This window comes from Theropithecus gelada, chromosome 16 (assembly GCF_003255815.1).
Source record: "Theropithecus gelada isolate Dixy chromosome 16, Tgel_1.0, whole genome shotgun sequence".
In the NCBI taxonomy this organism is placed as follows: Eukaryota; Metazoa; Chordata; class Mammalia; order Primates; family Cercopithecidae; genus Theropithecus; species Theropithecus gelada.
The window spans coordinates 23,133,758-23,151,662 of record NC_037684.1 but is presented as its reverse complement, the minus strand read 5'-3'; the positions used below and the strand labels follow the sequence as shown (position 1 = coordinate 23,151,662).

General features: G+C 55.9%; 1 protein-coding gene across 33 annotated transcripts in view; it reads left to right on the top strand.

The window, feature by feature from the left end:
- CACNA1G (calcium voltage-gated channel subunit alpha1 G) overlaps window positions 1–17,905 on the top strand; it is a 66,508-nt gene that overhangs the window by 9,375 nt on the left and 39,228 nt on the right. For all 33 annotated transcript variants that reach the window (XR_003116135.1, XR_003116134.1, XR_003116132.1 and 30 more), the window contains exons 5-9: window positions 1,464–1,623; window positions 2,141–2,441; window positions 2,608–2,700; window positions 5,133–5,916; window positions 7,774–8,150. Coding sequence is in view for 29 of the 33 variants with exons in the window: in XM_025360912.1 (XP_025216697.1) it covers window positions 1,464–1,623; window positions 2,141–2,441; window positions 2,608–2,700; window positions 5,133–5,916; window positions 7,774–8,150 (1,715 nt within the window). In the remaining 4 variants the exon portion in view is untranslated. The remainder of the gene's footprint in view (window positions 1–1,463; window positions 1,624–2,140; window positions 2,442–2,607; window positions 2,701–5,132; window positions 5,917–7,773; window positions 8,151–17,905) is intronic.

The following is a 17,905-nucleotide window of genomic DNA, read 5'->3' as shown; positions in this document are numbered from 1 at the left end:
CCTTTGCAACTCCCCAACCTACACAAGCTGCAGATGGTCCCTGCTGTGGTCCTAGGAGTGGGGTGGTTGGCGGGGAACGCATGTTTCTGGGGCTCAGTGCCTGGTTGTGTACCTGATGCAGCAGCCCCCTGCGCTCTGTGTGTGTGTGTGTGTGTGTGTGTGTGTGTATGTGTGAGTGTGATGTTGCTGCTGCCCCTGGGAGGGCAGAGCTGTTGAATGTGTCCTCTGGGGCTCGGGGTGTGTTGGTGTTAACAGGAGCTCCAGAAGAGGGGCATGCCTTGCCTCCTCTCCCGCCCCAGGTGATGGCTGGCAGATTTATAGGCCTCTGTCTAACCACCGGTGTAATTCCCTTAATACAAACCCTAAGGAATTGATCTCAGTTGGAGCACAGAGAAGCTGAAGGGGGATGGGGTAGGAGGAGGGGGAGGGAGTGAGAAGACTGGGCTGGCAGGGGCGGGGCTGGGCACTGCAGTCACCAAGAGGGTTAATTAGCTGCTGCTTAGCAGCTTTTGCCCTGGAGGGGGCAGGGGGCCATAGATAGCACTTTGGGGGTGAAGCCAGCCATTAGAGATCTGTCTGCTTGATGAGGGCTTGGCAAACTGGGGGCTGGTTCAGACCATTTGGGCCGATTGGGTTCTAGACCTGGAATGCAGTGAGAGGGCAGTAACCCTAATAGGGCTTTTGAGGAGGGGGTTTCAGTGGCTTTCCCTGTGGAGGGGGTTGTAAATGGATGGACTTCTGAGAAGACAGTATTGTGTCTCTTCAGGTCCTGATTTGGGGATCTGGACCACACAGGGAGTAGATTCAGGGCAGCGGGACTCAGAGCCATAGTGACGCACAGTGCATCTTGGCCCCAGCCTAGGAGCTGGCTCTCAAAATGAGATTCCTGCCCACTGTCATTCCTCCTGGAGTTCGCTGCCTCAGTTTCCCTAATGACTCTGGTGGTGATAACTTAGAAAGATCAAGTGACTGTGCCTGTTGAGAGAAGGAAGTAGGTAGGGAGTGTGCGTGTGAGTGTGTGCGGGTGTGGGTGTGTGTTGGAGAGGGATTCGGAAGCCCAAAGCCTGGGTTCAAGTTCCGGCACCTACACTTAGCAGCTGTGTGATACTGGGTGAGTCAAGTCATTCCTCTGAGCTTCAGACTTCTCATCTGTAAATTGGGAGTGACATTATCCACATGTGATGATGTTGGGAGAGTTAGGAGGGGCCACAATTTCCCTAGCTCACTGTCAGTGGTACTGTGCAGATTACTATGGGCAAGCCACAAGGGGAAGTGGGTCGGGGTAAGGGGCTGCAGAGGCTATCTGGGGAGTCAGAGGTGTCTGTTGGTCTCCCCTCCAGCTTGAGCCGGGCCGTCTCAGCCTCAGAGTCCCTGGTGGGGCCCCTCCAGGAGTGCTGCTGGGCCGTGGCAGTCAGCCTAGCCCGGCCAGCCTGGTGTCCCCAGCGTGGCTTCTGCCCCCACAGGCATGCGCATCCTTGTCACGTTGTTGCTGGACACACTGCCCATGCTGGGCAACGTCCTGCTGCTCTGCTTCTTCGTCTTCTTCATCTTTGGCATCGTCGGCGTCCAGCTGTGGGCAGGGCTGCTTCGGAATCGATGCTTCCTACCTGAGAATTTTAGCCTGTGAGTGGTGGACAGGGTCTGGGAGGACCTGGGAGTGGTTGTGGGGCTGGGGCACCCCCCACCAGTTCCTCACTTCTGGTTGCTACCGACATATCTGTTCTAACATCTGAGACATATCTGGTTCTCGAACTTGGCTACCCATTGGAACCACCTGGGGAGTTTTAAAAAGTACTGATGCCTGGGTGCCACCTCCAGAGATTCTGATTTCGTTGGTCTGGGGCTCAGCTTGGATGCAGAGATTTTTTAAACCCCTCCGGTGATCCTAATGTGCAGCAAAATTTGAAAACCACTATTCTAGTATGTGACCTTCCAACATCCTAAGTCTGGAGTCTCCCCACTCAGGCCTCATGCTCCTGGTGCCCACAAATCCCTGCCCTGCCCAGTCCCTTCCCCATTCTTGGTTCTGCCCTGCTTACCCTGTGTGCCTCGAGCACTCATGCCATCTCTCTCTTCCTGGGCCCTCTCCCTGGAGAGCCCACTCCCCAGCCTCACCCCTGTTCCCCTTCCCATCCTGCAGCCCCCTAAGCGTGGACCTGGAGCGCTATTACCAGACAGAGAATGAGGATGAGAGCCCCTTCATCTGCTCCCAGCCACGCGAGAACGGCATGCGGTCCTGCAGAAGCGTGCCCACCTTGCGTGGGGAGGGGGGCGGTGGCCCACCTTGTGGTCTGGACTATGAGGCCTACAACAGCTCCAGCAATACCACCTGTGTCAACTGGAACCAGTACTACACCAACTGCTCAGCGGGGGAGCACAACCCCTTCAAGGGCGCCATCAACTTTGACAACATTGGCTATGCCTGGATCGCCATCTTCCAGGTGGGGCAGCCTGGGCCCCGGGAGATTCCCCAGAACACCAGCCCCAGGACACAGCCCAGGATCGGAGTGGTCGCTCTCAGGGTTGGGGTGGGGGTTAAGGCCTCTGGAGGAGACTGGAGGAGGATTTGGTGGGCCCATAGTCAGCCTGCCCCTCTGCACCCCCTAGGTCATCACACTGGAGGGCTGGGTCGACATCATGTACTTTGTGATGGATGCTCATTCCTTCTACAATTTCATCTACTTCATCCTCCTCATCATCGTGAGTGACTCCTCAGATCCCCGTGGGGATGGGCGATCCTGGGGACACCCGTGGGAGCAGTCCAGAGAGGGGATAGTTTGTTCTGTCTGAAGTTTTCAGCTCTCAGGGCAAGTCCTGTACAGAGGGTATCTGTCATGTAGTAGGAGGGACACCAGATGCGGAGTCAGGAAGAAATCCAAGGTCAAGGAGGGACTTACTGCTACTGGAACCTTAGGCAAGTCATTCCTCTTGAGGCCCCCAGCACTGCTCTGGACCTCTGTTTCTTCATGGGTGAAATGGATGGTTCTCACCCTGAGATGATATCACCTCCCCTAGAGGGCACTTGGGAATGGGAAAGGGTGATTCTGGTTTTGATTTTTTTTAATAGCTTTATTGAGACATAACTCGCATATCATTCAATTCATCCCTTTAAATGAATCCAGTGGTTTTTTTTTTTAGCATGTTCGCAGAGTTCTGTTTTTCATAAGGACAAGGGGAGTGCAATTGGCAACTTGTTACTGGGGGAGGGGAGAGAAGCTAAACATCCTGAAATGCTTGCAAATAAAGAATTATTCCACCCAAAGTTCTGATCAGTGATCAATTGGTGTTAAATGCTGCCTGATCTCTTATTCCTGCCAGTTCAGAAATTGCAAGACTTTAGGAAGGCAGAAGACGGAGGCAAAAGCAGCAATATTTAATAGTTTTAATCACTACCATTCATAGTTAATAACTTCATCGCTACCACTTTGAGCCAATATTTATTGAGCACTTACTATGCACCAGCCCCTGATCTAAGCACTTTCAATGTGCTGGTGCATTTAATCCTCACCATAATCCTCTCCATTTTACAGATGAGGAAACCGACGTTTCCTCATTTATCTGACCCTACCAGGCGCTTTGCCTATGCTGTGTATTAATCTCCAAGAGTGGGGCATCACTGCTGACGTATGCTGTAACATCTGCTGCCTGTTTAATCCTCGTCGTCCCCTGTGAGGTGCCAGGGTAGGGATTGTGGTCCCCATCTCTTAAATGAGAACTTGGCGCCCCAGAGGGTGGGTCACTGGGCCAAAATCACACAGAAAGTAAGTGGCTGGGGCTAAGAATTCAGTTCCAGGCTAACGACTCCACATTCAGCCTTTCTTCCATGTCACCAAGAGGCCAACGACAGAGCCAGACAGAGGGACAGATATTGGGAGAAAGAGATTAAGAAAGATTAAGATCTACTCAGGACCTAGGACTAGCTCCAGAGAGAGAAGAACACAAAATGAGGCAGCTCCTGGTGAGTGAGAGACAGAGGGTAGGCCCTGAGAAAGAGCAAGTCCCCAAGGCCACCCCCTCCTGCCTGCGTAACTTCCCCTGGTGCGGAAGAGTGGGCAGGCTTGGGGCGAAGCCTGGCTGGAGGCCCGTTCCCATCCCTGGCCACCACCTCAAGGGGCGAGGCCAGTGCTTCAGGGAAGTGGGGTCTTCTCACCATGTGGCCCCCCCACCCCACTCCCTTTCCCTCGTGGGCTTGGTAGAGGGGGGAGGAAGCAGACAGGGAGATAAGGGGCCTAGTTTCCACCCTCCCACACACCCCCTGAAAAATCTTTCCTAACAGCTCTCTGGAATCACACTAGTGAAGCTAATTATCATAATTACTAGGACACGATCTAGAAAAAAAAAATCTGCTTTGTCACCATAAATATTCATTTCCTTCATTCGGGATTGTTATCCAAGCAATGGCCGTTCCAGAGTTCTGGGGAAACTGAGGCATGGATATGGGGACTGGGGGAGTGTGAGCAAGTCAGGTGGCAGCTTGACGGGTCTGTAGGGTCAAGGGTTCAACCCCTCCCCCATCTGAGGGAGGGGGGCACAGGGAAAACGGGGACAGATGAGGCCAATGGTCCCTGTTTTCAGATGAGGATACGTGGTCCCATTGCTAAGGGTCTCTCCCAAAGTCACACAGCTAGAATTGGGGCTAGAAGTAGGAGTCTTGTAAATGATGTTTTTGCCAAGATCTCAAGGCTCAATATAATTTGAAAACCCCGTGTCCCTAATATTGCATTCATTTCCACAGCATTTGCTACTCCTAATGGAAATTGCAGAAGGGTGCTGCGTCTCTGCAGGTGTGCGTGTTTAGGGACAGGGAATTTGAGAGATTGCAGGATAACACCATGTTCAATAGCAACATCTTGGAATTTCATAGAGCTTGATTCCAGTCTTAGCCTTGCTCTGAATTAGCTGAGTGATCTTGGGCAAATGCTTTGACCTCTCTGGGCCTCGGTTTCCTTACCTGTCTGATGGAGATTACAACAGCATCACCTCCTGAGGCTGTCTTAAAAATAAAATGAGATAATGCTTGGAAAATAACTGAGCGTGGTGCCTAGCGCATAGGAATTCCTCTGTATGTGGTGGCTGGCATTGTGATTCACTTTTCTTCAGGACGTCTCCTCTTCCTGTCCCCACCCCTACAGGTGGGCTCCTTCTTCATGATCAACCTGTGCCTGGTGGTGATTGCCACGCAGTTCTCAGAGACCAAGCAGAGGGAAAGCCAGCTGATGCGGGAGCAGCGTGTGCGGTTCCTGTCCAACGCCAGCACCCTGGCTAGCTTCTCTGAGCCCGGCAGCTGCTATGAGGAGCTGCTCAAGTACCTGGTGTACATCCTTCGTAAGGCAGCCCGCAGGCTGGCTCAGGTCTCTCGGGCAGCAGGTGTGCGGGCTGGGCTGCTCAGCAGCCCAGCACCCCTTGGGGGCCAGGAGACCCAGCCCAGCAGCAGCTGCTCTCGCTCTCACCGCCGCCTGTCCGTCCACCACCTGGTGCACCACCACCACCACCATCACCACCACTACCACCTGGGCAATGGAACGCTCAGGGTCCCCCGGGCCAGCCCAGAGATCCAGGACAGGGATGCCAATGGGTCCCGCCGGCTCATGCTGCCACCACCCTCGACGCCTGCCCTCTCCGGGGGCCCCCCAGGTGGCGCAGAGTCTGTGCACAGCTTCTACCATGCCGACTGCCACTTAGAGCCAGTCCGCTGCCAGGCACCCCGTCCCAGGTCCCCATCTGAGGTATCCGGCAGGACTGTGGGCAGCGGGAAGGTGTATCCCACCGTGCACACCAGCCCTCCACCGGAGACGCTGAAAGAGAAGGCACTAGTAGAGGTGGCTGCCAGCTCTGGGCCCGCAACCCTCACCAGCCTCAACATCCCACCTGGGCCCTACAGCTCCATGCACAAGCTGCTGGAGACACAGAGTACAGGTGACAGCTCTTGGGGGAGGTGTGTGGGTGCCCTTGTCTGGGAATCAGGTGGCGTCCCAGAGGGGACTAGGGGTCTGGAGTCAGAGGGACCAGGGCTCATATTCTCATGCTGCCTCTCATTGCTTAGGCACCTTCAACCAGTCACATCCCTGCTTTGAGCTCGAATTTTCTCATCTGCTAAAGTGGAAATCATAATTCCTACATCGTAATAGCAGTAACTATCATGTAATAAGCACCTGCTTCGTGCTGTTTGCAATAATGTCTAGCAACAGTTGCACAACGCAATGGCTGTGTGCCCGTCACATGCTTTGCAGGCAAAATCCCATTGGATCCTCTCTACCCATTAGGTGATAGCCTTTCTTAGCATCCTCATTGTGTGGATGAGAACCAGGAGGCTTGGAGAGGTTGCTTGACTCACCCAAGGCTGTGCTGTTGGTGAGGGGCGGACTCGGGGCGCACACTCAGGGCTCCCCGTTGTGAGGCTCAGAGAGGAAATGGTGTGTGACTGTGCCCAGCTTCATGCCCCACTGGCTAAACCTGAGTCTCATTGCCTCCGCACGGGGAGACCCAGTTCAGGGAGCTGCTTGTCTGATGGGTGAAACTCCCAGTGTCGTGGGGGCAGTGAGACACATAGGGACGTCGGGCTCTCCCCAGCAGACAGGTTCACTGTAGCTGCAGCCCACGGCCTGTGTTTCAGGAAGGATGTGGCACGTGGGGAGCAGCGGGATATTCGTGGGGATGTTACGTGGGAATGTGGGCTGGGACCAGAAGGTGCTATCACAGAACCCAGAGCGAAAGGTTTCTATGCCAGCTCCTCCACTACCCTGCCACGGGACGTGGGCCAGTCACATGCACCCACAATTTTATTTCCTCCTGTGTAAAAGGCAAGGCTGGGCCCATGATTACTGTCAGTGGGTGCTTACTGACTCCCTCCTGTGTGCAGATGCAGTCAAGGGGGAAATGTTGCTGAGAGCCCCCCCGGGGCCAGCTGGGGGCCTCCACATCCATGCGTTACCTGGTAGTCTCTGAGGTTCTCATATTCTGTGAGCAAAGCTGGATTTCAAGGGACATTAATGTCTCAGGCTAGGTCCCTGAGTGTGTGTGCATGAGTGCATCTAGTATGCATGTATGTGTCTGTGTCCGTGAAGGGGTCAAGTGTGTGTGTGTGCATGTGTGCATGCATGTGTCTGATGTTTATATGCATATGTAGGCACATGTGCTTGATGTGTGTAGGTGCATGTGCGATATGAAGCTCTTTCCTTGGTGTGTGTGCATGCACATGTGTGCATGTGTCTGGCATATGTGTCATGTGTGAATGTGTTTGTGCACACATGTGTTGGTATGTGCATGTATGTGTGCCCATGTGGTGGTGTGCAAATAGTATGAGTGTGTACACAAGTGTGTGCACCTGGAGCACGTGTGCAGGTGCACGTGTCTGGTGTGGGTGTGTGTGCAAGTGCACGTGTGTGGGCGTGTCTTAAGGATCCCTTGGAAAGTGCTGCTCAGAGCAGTGTTTTGCAGGCCTGGCTTCTGGGAAGGGGAAGGGGAGTGAGGCTCCTTGCTGAAGTCACCTAGGATATAGGAGCTGTCCAGGATCTCAGAGGACATCCAGGCCACCTCTCTGAGCCCCAGGACACTCAGCAGTGACTGCCAATGAAGTGCTATTGACATCAGGGCATCTTGTGGGTCAGGACTGCCCACCTTGCAGGACATTCTACACCCCTGGCCCACTAAGTGCCTGGCACCCCATCGCTGTAACAACCCCAGACTCCCTGACACATTTTACACTTACTTGAAGGGCAGGGTAGCCCCAGGTATGAGACTCTGGAGCCTCTCACCTGTACTCTTCTGTTCCAGGTGCCTGCCAAAGCTCTTGCAAGATCTCCAGCCCTTGCTTGAAGGCAGACAGTGGAGCCTCTGGTCCAGACAGCTGCCCCTACTGTGCCCGGGTGGGGGCAGGGGAGGTAGAGCTCGCCGACCGTGAAATGCCTGACTCAGACAGCGAGGCGGTTTATGAGTTCACACAGGATGCCCAGCACAGTGACCTCCGGGACCCCCACAGCCGGCGGCAACGGAGCCTGGGCCCAGATGCAGAGCCCAGCTCTGTGCTGGCCTTCTGGAGGCTAATCTGTGACACCTTCCGAAAGATTGTGGACAGCAAGTACTTTGGCCGGGGAATCATGATTGCCATCCTGGTCAATACACTCAGCATGGGCATCGAATACCATGAGCAGGTAGGGGTGTGGCAGAGGCAGGGCTCCTGCCAGCTGCTTTTCGTCTGGGGCTGGGGCCTTCTACCTCCCTCCGCACCCCTCCTCCTGTGCTCTGCTTCCTCTCCGTGCTGCTAGCCCGCCTGGCAGGGAGGAGGGGAGGTGGGTGATGGAGCAATGCATGGAGATTCTCTAGAGGGAATGTTTAAAGTCTCTGAGTATGGAGGTCACCCTGGGCAGGCCACAGGGTATGTTCTACCCGGGAAGGCTTCTCAGAGGAGCCTGGCTTTGAAGGATGTGAACAAGTGGTGAGCGTCAGCATGTGGGGAGAGGCACGTCCCTGAGAGAGGTTTGGGTCTTTGGAGAAGGTATAGTGGGGAGTGGGGGTGTTGGAGGTTCCCTGGCATCCATCTGACCCACTAAGTCTGGGTGTGACTGATTGGAGGCAGGAGGGGCCATGTGAACGGGGTGCAGAGGGGAGGGTGGGTGCCTGCGCCTGGGTGGAATGAAGGCCTGTTGGGGTCAGGGAGGGAGGCCGTCCTTCCTGGCCTCCCGTCTGGGAGCCATGCTGTGAACCAGGGCAGCTTAGGGTGGATGAGAGTGCCCAGCATGGCAAGGGGATTGAAACCATCGCGTTTGAGGAATCGTTCTAAGAACCGGGATGTTTAGTGAGGAGGAGAGAGGGCTCAGCAGGGACAGGCAAGCTGTCTTCAAATATTTGAAGGGCTGTCATGTGGAAGAGGAAGCAGGCTTGTTTTGTGGGGCTGATGGCTGCAAGCAGTAGGATCTGGGCTGAGGGGGAGGAGGCTTTTCTAACCCTTAGAGCTATGCAGAGACAGAAAGGGTAGCCTGGGGGACCCCACTGATCCCCCACCATGAGCTGAGGCTGCATGCTTGTTGGGGGTCCAAGCAGGCACCATGGGTCCTCACAACTAGGTTTGGCTCCCTCTTCCACAGGGTTCTTTCCAGAAGTCGCTCCCCCTCCCCCAAGTCTGGCCTTCCAGGTCACCCCCGTGGCTGATTCTTGGAAAAGGAGAGAGGCTAGCAAGCAGGTGCTGCAGTTCATGGTCTGCCCAGGCTCTGCTCGCCTGGGTGTTCTGGCTTCCCTGGGGCAGCAGGGAGGCACTGGGCCTTCAGAACCCAACCTTCCCTGGTTTGGAATGAAGGTCATGCACCTCCCCACCTCCACACCCTCCCAATCGGGAGCAGAGGTGGAGGAGACCAGAGGTGTGGAGTGGCTCCCACACCAGCACAGTACTCTGTGGAAGGGGCATCTCGAGCAGGTGGTACAGGCAGGGTGGTACAGGCATGCTGGGAGGTCTGGGTTGAGGCTGAGGGGCACAGGTCAAGCTGGGTCTGGAGCAGACTGTGAGGTGTTCGCTTTTCTGGGGGATTCGAAGTCCCCCCCACCCCAATGAACTCTGCACCTGCAGTATTTCGAGCACCCAGCTTTTACCCAAGACTGCCTGACCTGGCCAGGTGCACCCCTCCCCATCACCATCACCGCACATTGGCGTCCCTTCCTCTAGCCTCCACAGTGCCCCCTCCAAGTAGCCATGAGGTGGAGAGAGCCTGGGACCCTGGCTGCAGTGCCAGCGGGTGGGTGCGCATAACACCACGATGGGCATGTTGTGTCTGGGCTGCGTGGGTGTGGTTGTGTGTGCACATGCCCACTCTGCTCGCCTCCCAGGGAGAGGTGCTCCACTCTGCCAGATTGGTGGTGGTGGGGAGTGGGCAGCATTTTCTGCTTCCAGGACCCAGGTGGTGACAGCCCCTAACCTCCCATTACTCAGGCTCCTTTCCCTCACCCCTTTTCTGGCCATGGTCAGGTGCCCCTCCCTCAGGGGGCACCTCCCCAAGTGCCCTCTCCCTACCCCTGGGGGATGCACCCAGCAGTCCCTGCCCAGCTGATGCTGCTGGTGGAGGTTTTGATTGCACTGGGAAGAAGCTGAGTCACACAGACCCAGGGCAGATGAAGCCTCGGCAAGAGGGCTTTCAGTTAAACGTGAAGAAGGACGCCCCTTTGGAGAGGAGGCAGCAGCCATCAGTCAGGGCTGCCTGCACCATCTCCTTGCTCAGGTTCCTGAGGAAGGGCGGGGACAGCCCAGGGCTCCTAAGTCCTCAGCAGCGCGGAGGCCTCACTCAGTGGCAGCAGTGTCTGCTCCAGGGAGGGTTTTGTCCCCATACCTGGTTGCTGAGGGCCCCATGGGGGTGAGTGGGAGTCCCCAGCAGGCTGGGCAGATGACTGACAGCTGCCCAGCGGGCTCAGGGGCGCGGAGAGTAAGAAGTCCCAGAAGCTGCCATGGCCCTGTGCTTGCAGGCACTGCGGCGTGAACGTCCCGCCATCTGGGCCCCGGAGCCTGAGCATGCTGGGGGCGGGGGGTTGCCAGGGAAGGCAGCGAGGAGGTGTGGGGGGCTGAGACAGAAACACAGAGTGGGCACAGTGAGGGAGACAGAGACACACGGGGGGATGGACACGCAGAGGGAGACAGAGGAGGCTGATGCGGGCGAGACAGAGGCACAGAGGGCAAGATGGAGACGGGGGAGGAGGGCAGGGAAGAGAGACACGCAGGCAGCGGATAAAGGATGTGGAGGCAGAGATGAGCCACAGCAGAGATAGACAGAGACAAATGGAACCACAGAGACACATGGGGAGACAGAGACACAGAGAGGGAGTTGAAGACAGAGACTGAGTCCCAGATGCAAATGAGGACAGAGATGGGGTGGGATGGAGAGACAGAGACTCCCCTGGAGCTGGCTGCGTGAGGTGCCGCCGTGTGGAGGGAGAGCAGCTGCTGACAGAGGAGGCTCATGGCTTCCCTGCGGTGCCCTTAATGAGGCAATTGTGTCCATTGATCCTGGAATCGATCAGATTGGGGGGGCCCTGGAGAGGGTGTTGCTGGTGCTTCGCCAGAGGAGCCCCTGCCCTCCCTCCCGGCTATCACCGCTGCCCTCTGCAGACCCTGTTCTCTCCCACCATCCCCTGGCTGACTCCTCATTCACTTGTCCTGTCCCCCCAACCTGTGCTACCCTACCATCCTCCTGACTGAGGAAGCACCTATATGTCATACGCTGCTCCGCCCGGGGCTGGCCCCATGCTATCTTCTCTCTCCTGCTTCCTCCACCCCTTAACCACCAGCTGGAGGAGAACTGGCAGGATTGGTTTGTCCAGAGGGCTGGTAAGGAGGACAAGAACCCAGGAGACTGAGGAGAGAGCAAGAAAATGACTTGATGTTGAAGTGTGATCTGATATGGGGCCAGCCTACATGTGTGCCCCATCCGCTCAGGGCAGTACATGGAGCCCAGAACCTTTTTCCAATTCGTCCTTTTGCACTGGAGTTGGACCTAAGCAGTGATTTACTGGTAAATGTTTAACAACCAGCCCTCCTAAAATAATGAAGTCCTGATCTGTAGCATTTGCCTATTTCCATGGTGTAAAGGCTCCCACCATAGCTGGTTTTAAGCTACCAACACGATTCCACTGAATGTGGGGTTGGGAAGAGACGTGGACAATTGGTCCTCCCAAGCCAGTGAGAAACAGCTCCAGCACACCACTGGGCTCAAGGCACTGTCCTTCTTTTTAAAGAGGTCACAACAAGTAAACAGTCATATTTACTTGATGTGGCACATGCTCAGAGAAGGATGCATGGAGGAGGAGCCCTTAACCCAGACTGGAGAAGGAATTCAGGGAGGGCTCCATGTAGGAGATGACCTCTGGGCTGAGTTTGAAGGAAGAGGAGGACATAGCCAGTGAAGGTGGAGGGTAGGGCACAGTATGAGGGCTCCTGCAGTGGTCCAGGCAGTTCATACTACATCTTCATCCCTGGAAATGGAGAGCAGAGGGCTGGGGAGAGCTGGCTGGAAGCTGGATCTGCAGGACTCAATCAGCTGGAAATGTGGGTTGAGAGGAGGCAGCAAGGATGACACCCAGGTTTCTACCTGGGGTAGGAGCAATGTGGCTTGAGCAGATGTGGGCTGGGGGACATGTTGCATACAAGGTGCCTGCAAGCCATCCTGACCATATCCAGCAGACTGTTAGAGCTCAGAAAAGAGGTTGCCTTCTCCTCTGTGTCTCACCTGGGTCTGCACTGGGGCCAGACCTCTCCAGGAAGAGGGGAGAGTGCACGAGTGGGGCCTTGGAGACACAGGAGCTTCCTAACATCTCCTTCCTGGCTCTGGGTCATGGTGGGGTGGGGGACAGGTGCTAGTCTCATGTTCTAGAAGAGGGACAACAGCATGTGGGGAGAGGGGAGCTACATGTAGCCCAGTGGTCTCCTGGGCCGTAGACAGGGAGAGGAGGGGGAGGGTCCAGGGTAGACGGCCTTGCAGGCTGAGAGAGGACAGGGCAGGTGATGACTCTGCTCATTGCTCACACTCTGGGGCCGTCCTGTCACTCCAGATACATGTCCAGAGAGGGTTTCTATTTATAAGTGAGTGAGGTTGGCTGTTCAAGGCGAGAGAAGCTGGGGGTGGGGCAGGGGGAGGTGGTCCAGATATGCTAAGTATTAACTTTGAAGGAGGTCATAGACTCCTTTTCAGTTCTGCTGAAGGCTGGGGATCCTCTCCCCAGAAAATACCCACATGCATGGACACCCTAAATGTGGCCTTTGAGGGCAAAGGTTTATGGACACCTCCCACCCCAGCCAGTCCCTTGGTCTCCAGATAGAGGAGCCCTGGCTGAAGAGCTGGGGCTGAGGACCGAGCAGAGCTTTGGGGGATGATCCTTTACAGCTGACTGGCCCCAGACATTCAAAGGCTATCTGGTGTGGGAGGGAGAGGGGCATTGTTTTGGAGATGTCTGCTAAGGTGTTCTCTTGTTCTTTTAGGCATCCCCTGGCTCCACGCTCTCCCAGTTCCACAAACAAGGGGAGCATATCCTGTGCACAGCACACTAGAATAGAACACTAGAATATTGGGGGGTTGAAAGCTGAGCCAGAAACACCCAAGAAATGTAGGTTCTGGTGGAAAAGTCATTCTGTTTCATGGATGATTATGCCAAATGCCGCAAGAGAGGCTTCAGGGGACAAAGGAGAGCTGCTCAACCCCAGCTGTCCTTTGGAAGGGTTTCACGAAGTTGGTGGCTTTTGAACGGAGCCTCGAAAGATGAATGGAATTGACAGTGGCTTGGGTGGTGGAGGTAGGGGGAGGTGGGAGATGGAGGGGTGGGTAGGAGCGGAGAGATCTAGGTGGAGAGATTAGGGCACATGCACAGGGTGGCACTGGATGCTCTGAAGGACAGTCAGGTTTTCCTCCCTGCCCTGGCCCCGAGTTGTCTGAGCAGGGATTGATGTTAGCCCAGCGGGGCTGAAGGAAGCCGGTGCTTCCCATAGGTGCAGGCTGGGTGGGGGAGGGCCTGGAGGCTATTTCTGTTGTTCAGATCAGAGGCAAAGAGGGCCCCAAGTAAGGCCATAGCTATAGGAACAAGGGGGTGTGGGTAGGACGCAATTTCATTGGCAGGTTCTCTGGGCCAGGGCACCTTAGTGTCTGGAGGGATGAAGGGCGGGCAAGAATCCTAGAGAACCCAAAGTTTCTAAGGCAGAATCCTGATCATGATGGCGCCGCCCGGGAAGGAGCAGGTTTGGGAGAGGAGGTGAGAGGGTTTGTTTTGGATGCGCTGAGTTTGAGATGGCTGTGGGCCATCCTGGGAGGGAGATCAGGCAGGCTCTGGATCTCTGGATGAGAAGCCAGGAGCTTGGAGAGATTGTTTAGTGTCGTCTACACCCCAGTGACAGCCAGAGAGGTAGGAGTGGGGGTGCTGGTGGAGGGAGCAGGCTTAGACTGAACTCTGAGGAATGCTGGCCTGAGGGAAGAGAGGCGTTGAAAGGAGCACTAGGAGGGGGAGGAGGTGGTTGCTCAGGGTCGGGGAAGCCAAGGGAGGCTGGGCTTGCAGCGGGAGGGGCCGGTCTAGGCTCAGCTGCTGCCGAGGCATCCACTAAGAGGAGGGCTGGGAAGAGGGTCCCTGGACAGAGCTGGAGCTGTGGGGCCCAGAGTTCAGAACTGAATGGGTCTCGAGTCCCACAGAAGCTTTCTGCTTTTAGGCAAGGGAGAAGGAGATTGAAGAAGTGATGGATGCAGGCATAACTGATAGGCCAGGGCCCAGGGAAGCCTGGGGGGTGGGGTGGGGCGGGGGAGCGCATCAAAGTGCAGGTGTAGGAACGACTGGCTCCCTTCCAGGAGAGGAAGAGAGACAGTGGGGTGCACAACACAGAGCTCTTTGGAGGAGGGACATGGAGCCCCCCCATATAAGCCTGCAACGAGGGGCCAGGTAGGGGGTAGAGCAGAGTCCAGAAGATTTGAAGCAGCTCCTGGGGGAGAGAGGAGACCTAAGAAGGGAGGAACCAGGGACTGTGAATAAAGGCATGAGACAGCCATGGGGCCACCACCCGCAGGGAATCACTTGTCCAGTCAGCACAGGTTCGTGCCTCTCTCAAGCGACACTCAGCACTTCCAGAGCCGCAGAGGAGAGGAGGAGGGCAAGGGCACTTACCTGGGCTGGGGCTGGGCAGGGCAGGAGCCCTTGAAAGTCTTTGTCAGAAGGGCAGCCTTTATGTGGCCTGCTGGGGCCCACCATGGTCTAGAGGCTGTCCAGGTGGACAAGGCACAGGGGCTGCAGCTCCAGCATTTTATTATGTATTTATTTTAAGAGATAGAATCTTGATCTGCCCCCTGGGGTGGAACGCAGTGGCTTGATCATGGCTCACTACAGCCTGGAACTTCTGGACTCAAGCGATCCTCCCGCCCCAGCCTCCTCAGTAGGCGGAACTATCCTCCCACCCCAGCCTCCTCAGTAGGCGGAACTATCCTCCCACCCCAGCCTCCTCAGTAGGCGGAACTATGGGCACCTGCTACCACGCCTGGCTACAGCTCCAGAATTTTAAGTAGCAGGGGCCTTGGGCCAGCCGTCTTGAAGCTGAGTGGGCACCGTGAGTGTGCTGTGCCTAGTTAGCTTGTGTGTTTACTTTCGAGGGCTTTGGGGAGCTGGGAAAGATCATGTCACCTACACCCCAATGACAGCGGGAGAGGTGGGAGTGGGGGTGCTGGTGAGGGGAAAAAGCTTAGAATGAACTCTGAGGAATGTTGCCCTGAGGGGAGAGAGGCAGTGACTGCAGCTAAAGCCTCTCTTTGGCATTGCCTCTGATTAGGAGGCCCTGGGGGCACCATGACACCTAGCAGTGTGCCCAGTGGGCAGGAGGGTGCAGGAGGGAGGATCCAAGCTGGAGAGCTTCCAGGGGGCTGGGAAAGACCAGGACCGTGATCTACATGATGAGGCCTGTGAGATTTCCAGGAAACCTCCTGCCACTGAGGTGTTCTCTGACTTCCCACGCCTCCTTGAAGGCTTGCCTCCCACTGACCCAGTGACCCTCACTGCCTCACTGCAGCCTGTCTGGGCCCCTGTCCTGGGTGGGTGGGAGCAGCAGGAAGGCCCATCAAAAGCAGAGGTGAGGTAAGCCGAGGAGTCTCAATGGAAGAGCAGAGATTTCAGGGTCAGTGGAGCAGATGGAAGCTGGGGTGATGGCGGCTGGCTGGGGTAGGGCTTGGGCAAAGCAGGAGTGACTGGTCCAAGCCTCTGCTCAGCTCTGGCCAGGCCTGTCCAGCCTCTCATGCCCTCCCTGCAAGAGGCACATCACTGTCTGCCAGAGCTGACTCTCAGGCCTCCTGCCTGGACCGCTGCAGTATCCTAATTGGTTTCTGTCTCTACCTTCCAAGCCATCCACACGCTGCCACCACTGCAGCCAGATTAATCTTCTTAATACACTGCTTTGCACATTTCCTCCCTCCCTTCCCACCCACCCAGGGCTTCAGTGGCAGCGTGATAGGCAGAGACAGGTCCAGCCGGAGTCAGGGAGCAGAGGAAGGCTGTTCCCCCGGCCCTGCCGACCTTGTAGCCTTGTCTCCCACCAGCCCCTCTCACCCTTTGATCTGGGCAGACCACTTGATTCTTGGTTCTGCAGTGTGCCCTGCACACCCCTTCCCTTGCTGCCCCCAGTTGGGGACACCTCCGTGGACATCCTCCCGGGCTGTCCTCCCCACTGGCCCACTGACCTCAGCCAGGATTGAGCTTCTGTGGCTCCTGGGTTTTGTCCCCAGTGTGGTGTTTAGTTGCAGCCTTGCAGATATCGGTCCTGCCATGTGTGAGCTTGGCCCTGGGCTGGGGTTTCTCACAGGCTTTCACTCCTTTCTTCTGTAGAGCAGCCTCCCAGGAGGTAGTGTTACCCTGTTTAACAGAAGAGGCCACTGGGGATCTGAGAGGCAAAGGGACTTGCCCAAGGTCACATAGGAAGAAAGTCTCAGAGTTGGTGGTACCTTTCTAACACCAGTGTTCGGCACCCAGAGGGCACACTTAGGGCTAGTTGATGGAGCTGCTGTGGGGCTTGGGGAGCCCTTGTGCTGGGAAGTACTGAGCAGCTTACCGCTGCTGTAAGGTGACAGCCCGAGGGGAGGCGTTATGAGATGGGAGATGGAGATTTACAATCTGCATCAGCACAGACAAGAGACCTGGGGCCTCTGGGTGGGATAAGCTCAGGCTGCCTGGCCTCATTTCACAGAAAGCTCCACTGGGCCTTGACATCTGTGAACAGCAGGAAGGATGCAGGCTAGACCTGGGAAGGGACTTCCACAGCTGGGGACGGCCAGTGAGGGGAGGCTGGCTCCAGCCTGATGGGTTTGTGTGCTCTCTGCCTGTGCTATGTCTGGGTGTATGGTGGGGGCGACGTTGTGGAAAGGGTCTTGAGGACAGAGATGTAGAGCAAGGCACAACGGACCCGGCTATGCACCTCTCCAGGAGGGCGGTGTGACCTCCATCAAGGCACCACACCCCTCGGAGCCTCAGTTTCCCAGACTGTCGAGGAGGCTCACAGCCCTCCCTCGTTTCGTTGTGAGCAGGGAGGAAATGAAATCCCAGGAGGAGGTCTTCAGCCTAGTTGGTCTGTGGTGGGCACTGGCAGATGTTGGCTCCACCCCTGCCCCTTTTCAACCGTAATTACAGCTCCAGTCCCTGGGGCAACCTTGTTGCTAAGATTGTGTCTCAGTGTCCTCATCCTGCATTTTCAGATCGTTCCCAGCCTCCAATTTAGTAACTTGGACAGACCTGGCTATCTGGGAGAGGAGGGCTCTTTTTTCCATGGCTCACTGGAGGGAATACCAGGGCCCTGGAGAAGACGACTCATTGACCCTTAGTGTTGCAGGGAGACTAGAGAGAGCGAGGCAGGGCCCTTTCCACCCGCATCAGGCTGCCCTGCTTCTCCATGCCCGGAGCCACTTGGCTGGGCAAGAGAGGGGTTCCAGCCTTTGCTGGCACCGCCCTTGACAAGGACCAATGAGGCAGGCCTTATGGGGCGGCAGGCCTCGCAGGAGCCCAGCATCATCCTTCTCCATGAGCCTCTCGGCGGTGTGCAGGAGAGTGAGGTGTGCACGTGACCACGAGCCGTCGGTACAGACTCCTGAGAGCCCTGTCGATAACACTGGGGAGTGAAGAGAACAGTCTCCTTCTCCACACACAGTAGCAGCTGGACTTTTAGAATTCACTGATTGAGTAAATATGTGACATCAAAAGCTAGTGTGTTTTCAACGACTTTTAAAAGAACATTTCATTAATTTTTATTTTTAGCAGCTTTTTGGGGGTATGGTTTACATGCCATGAAATTTGCCCATTATAAGTGTACCTCGGCTGTGTCTTCACATTGAGTTGGTCTTTATTCCCAGAGCTCTGTTGATTTGAATATAATTTTATCTACATTAGAAGACATGTTGTGTATCCAGTCCGCTATGTGTCTGGATTC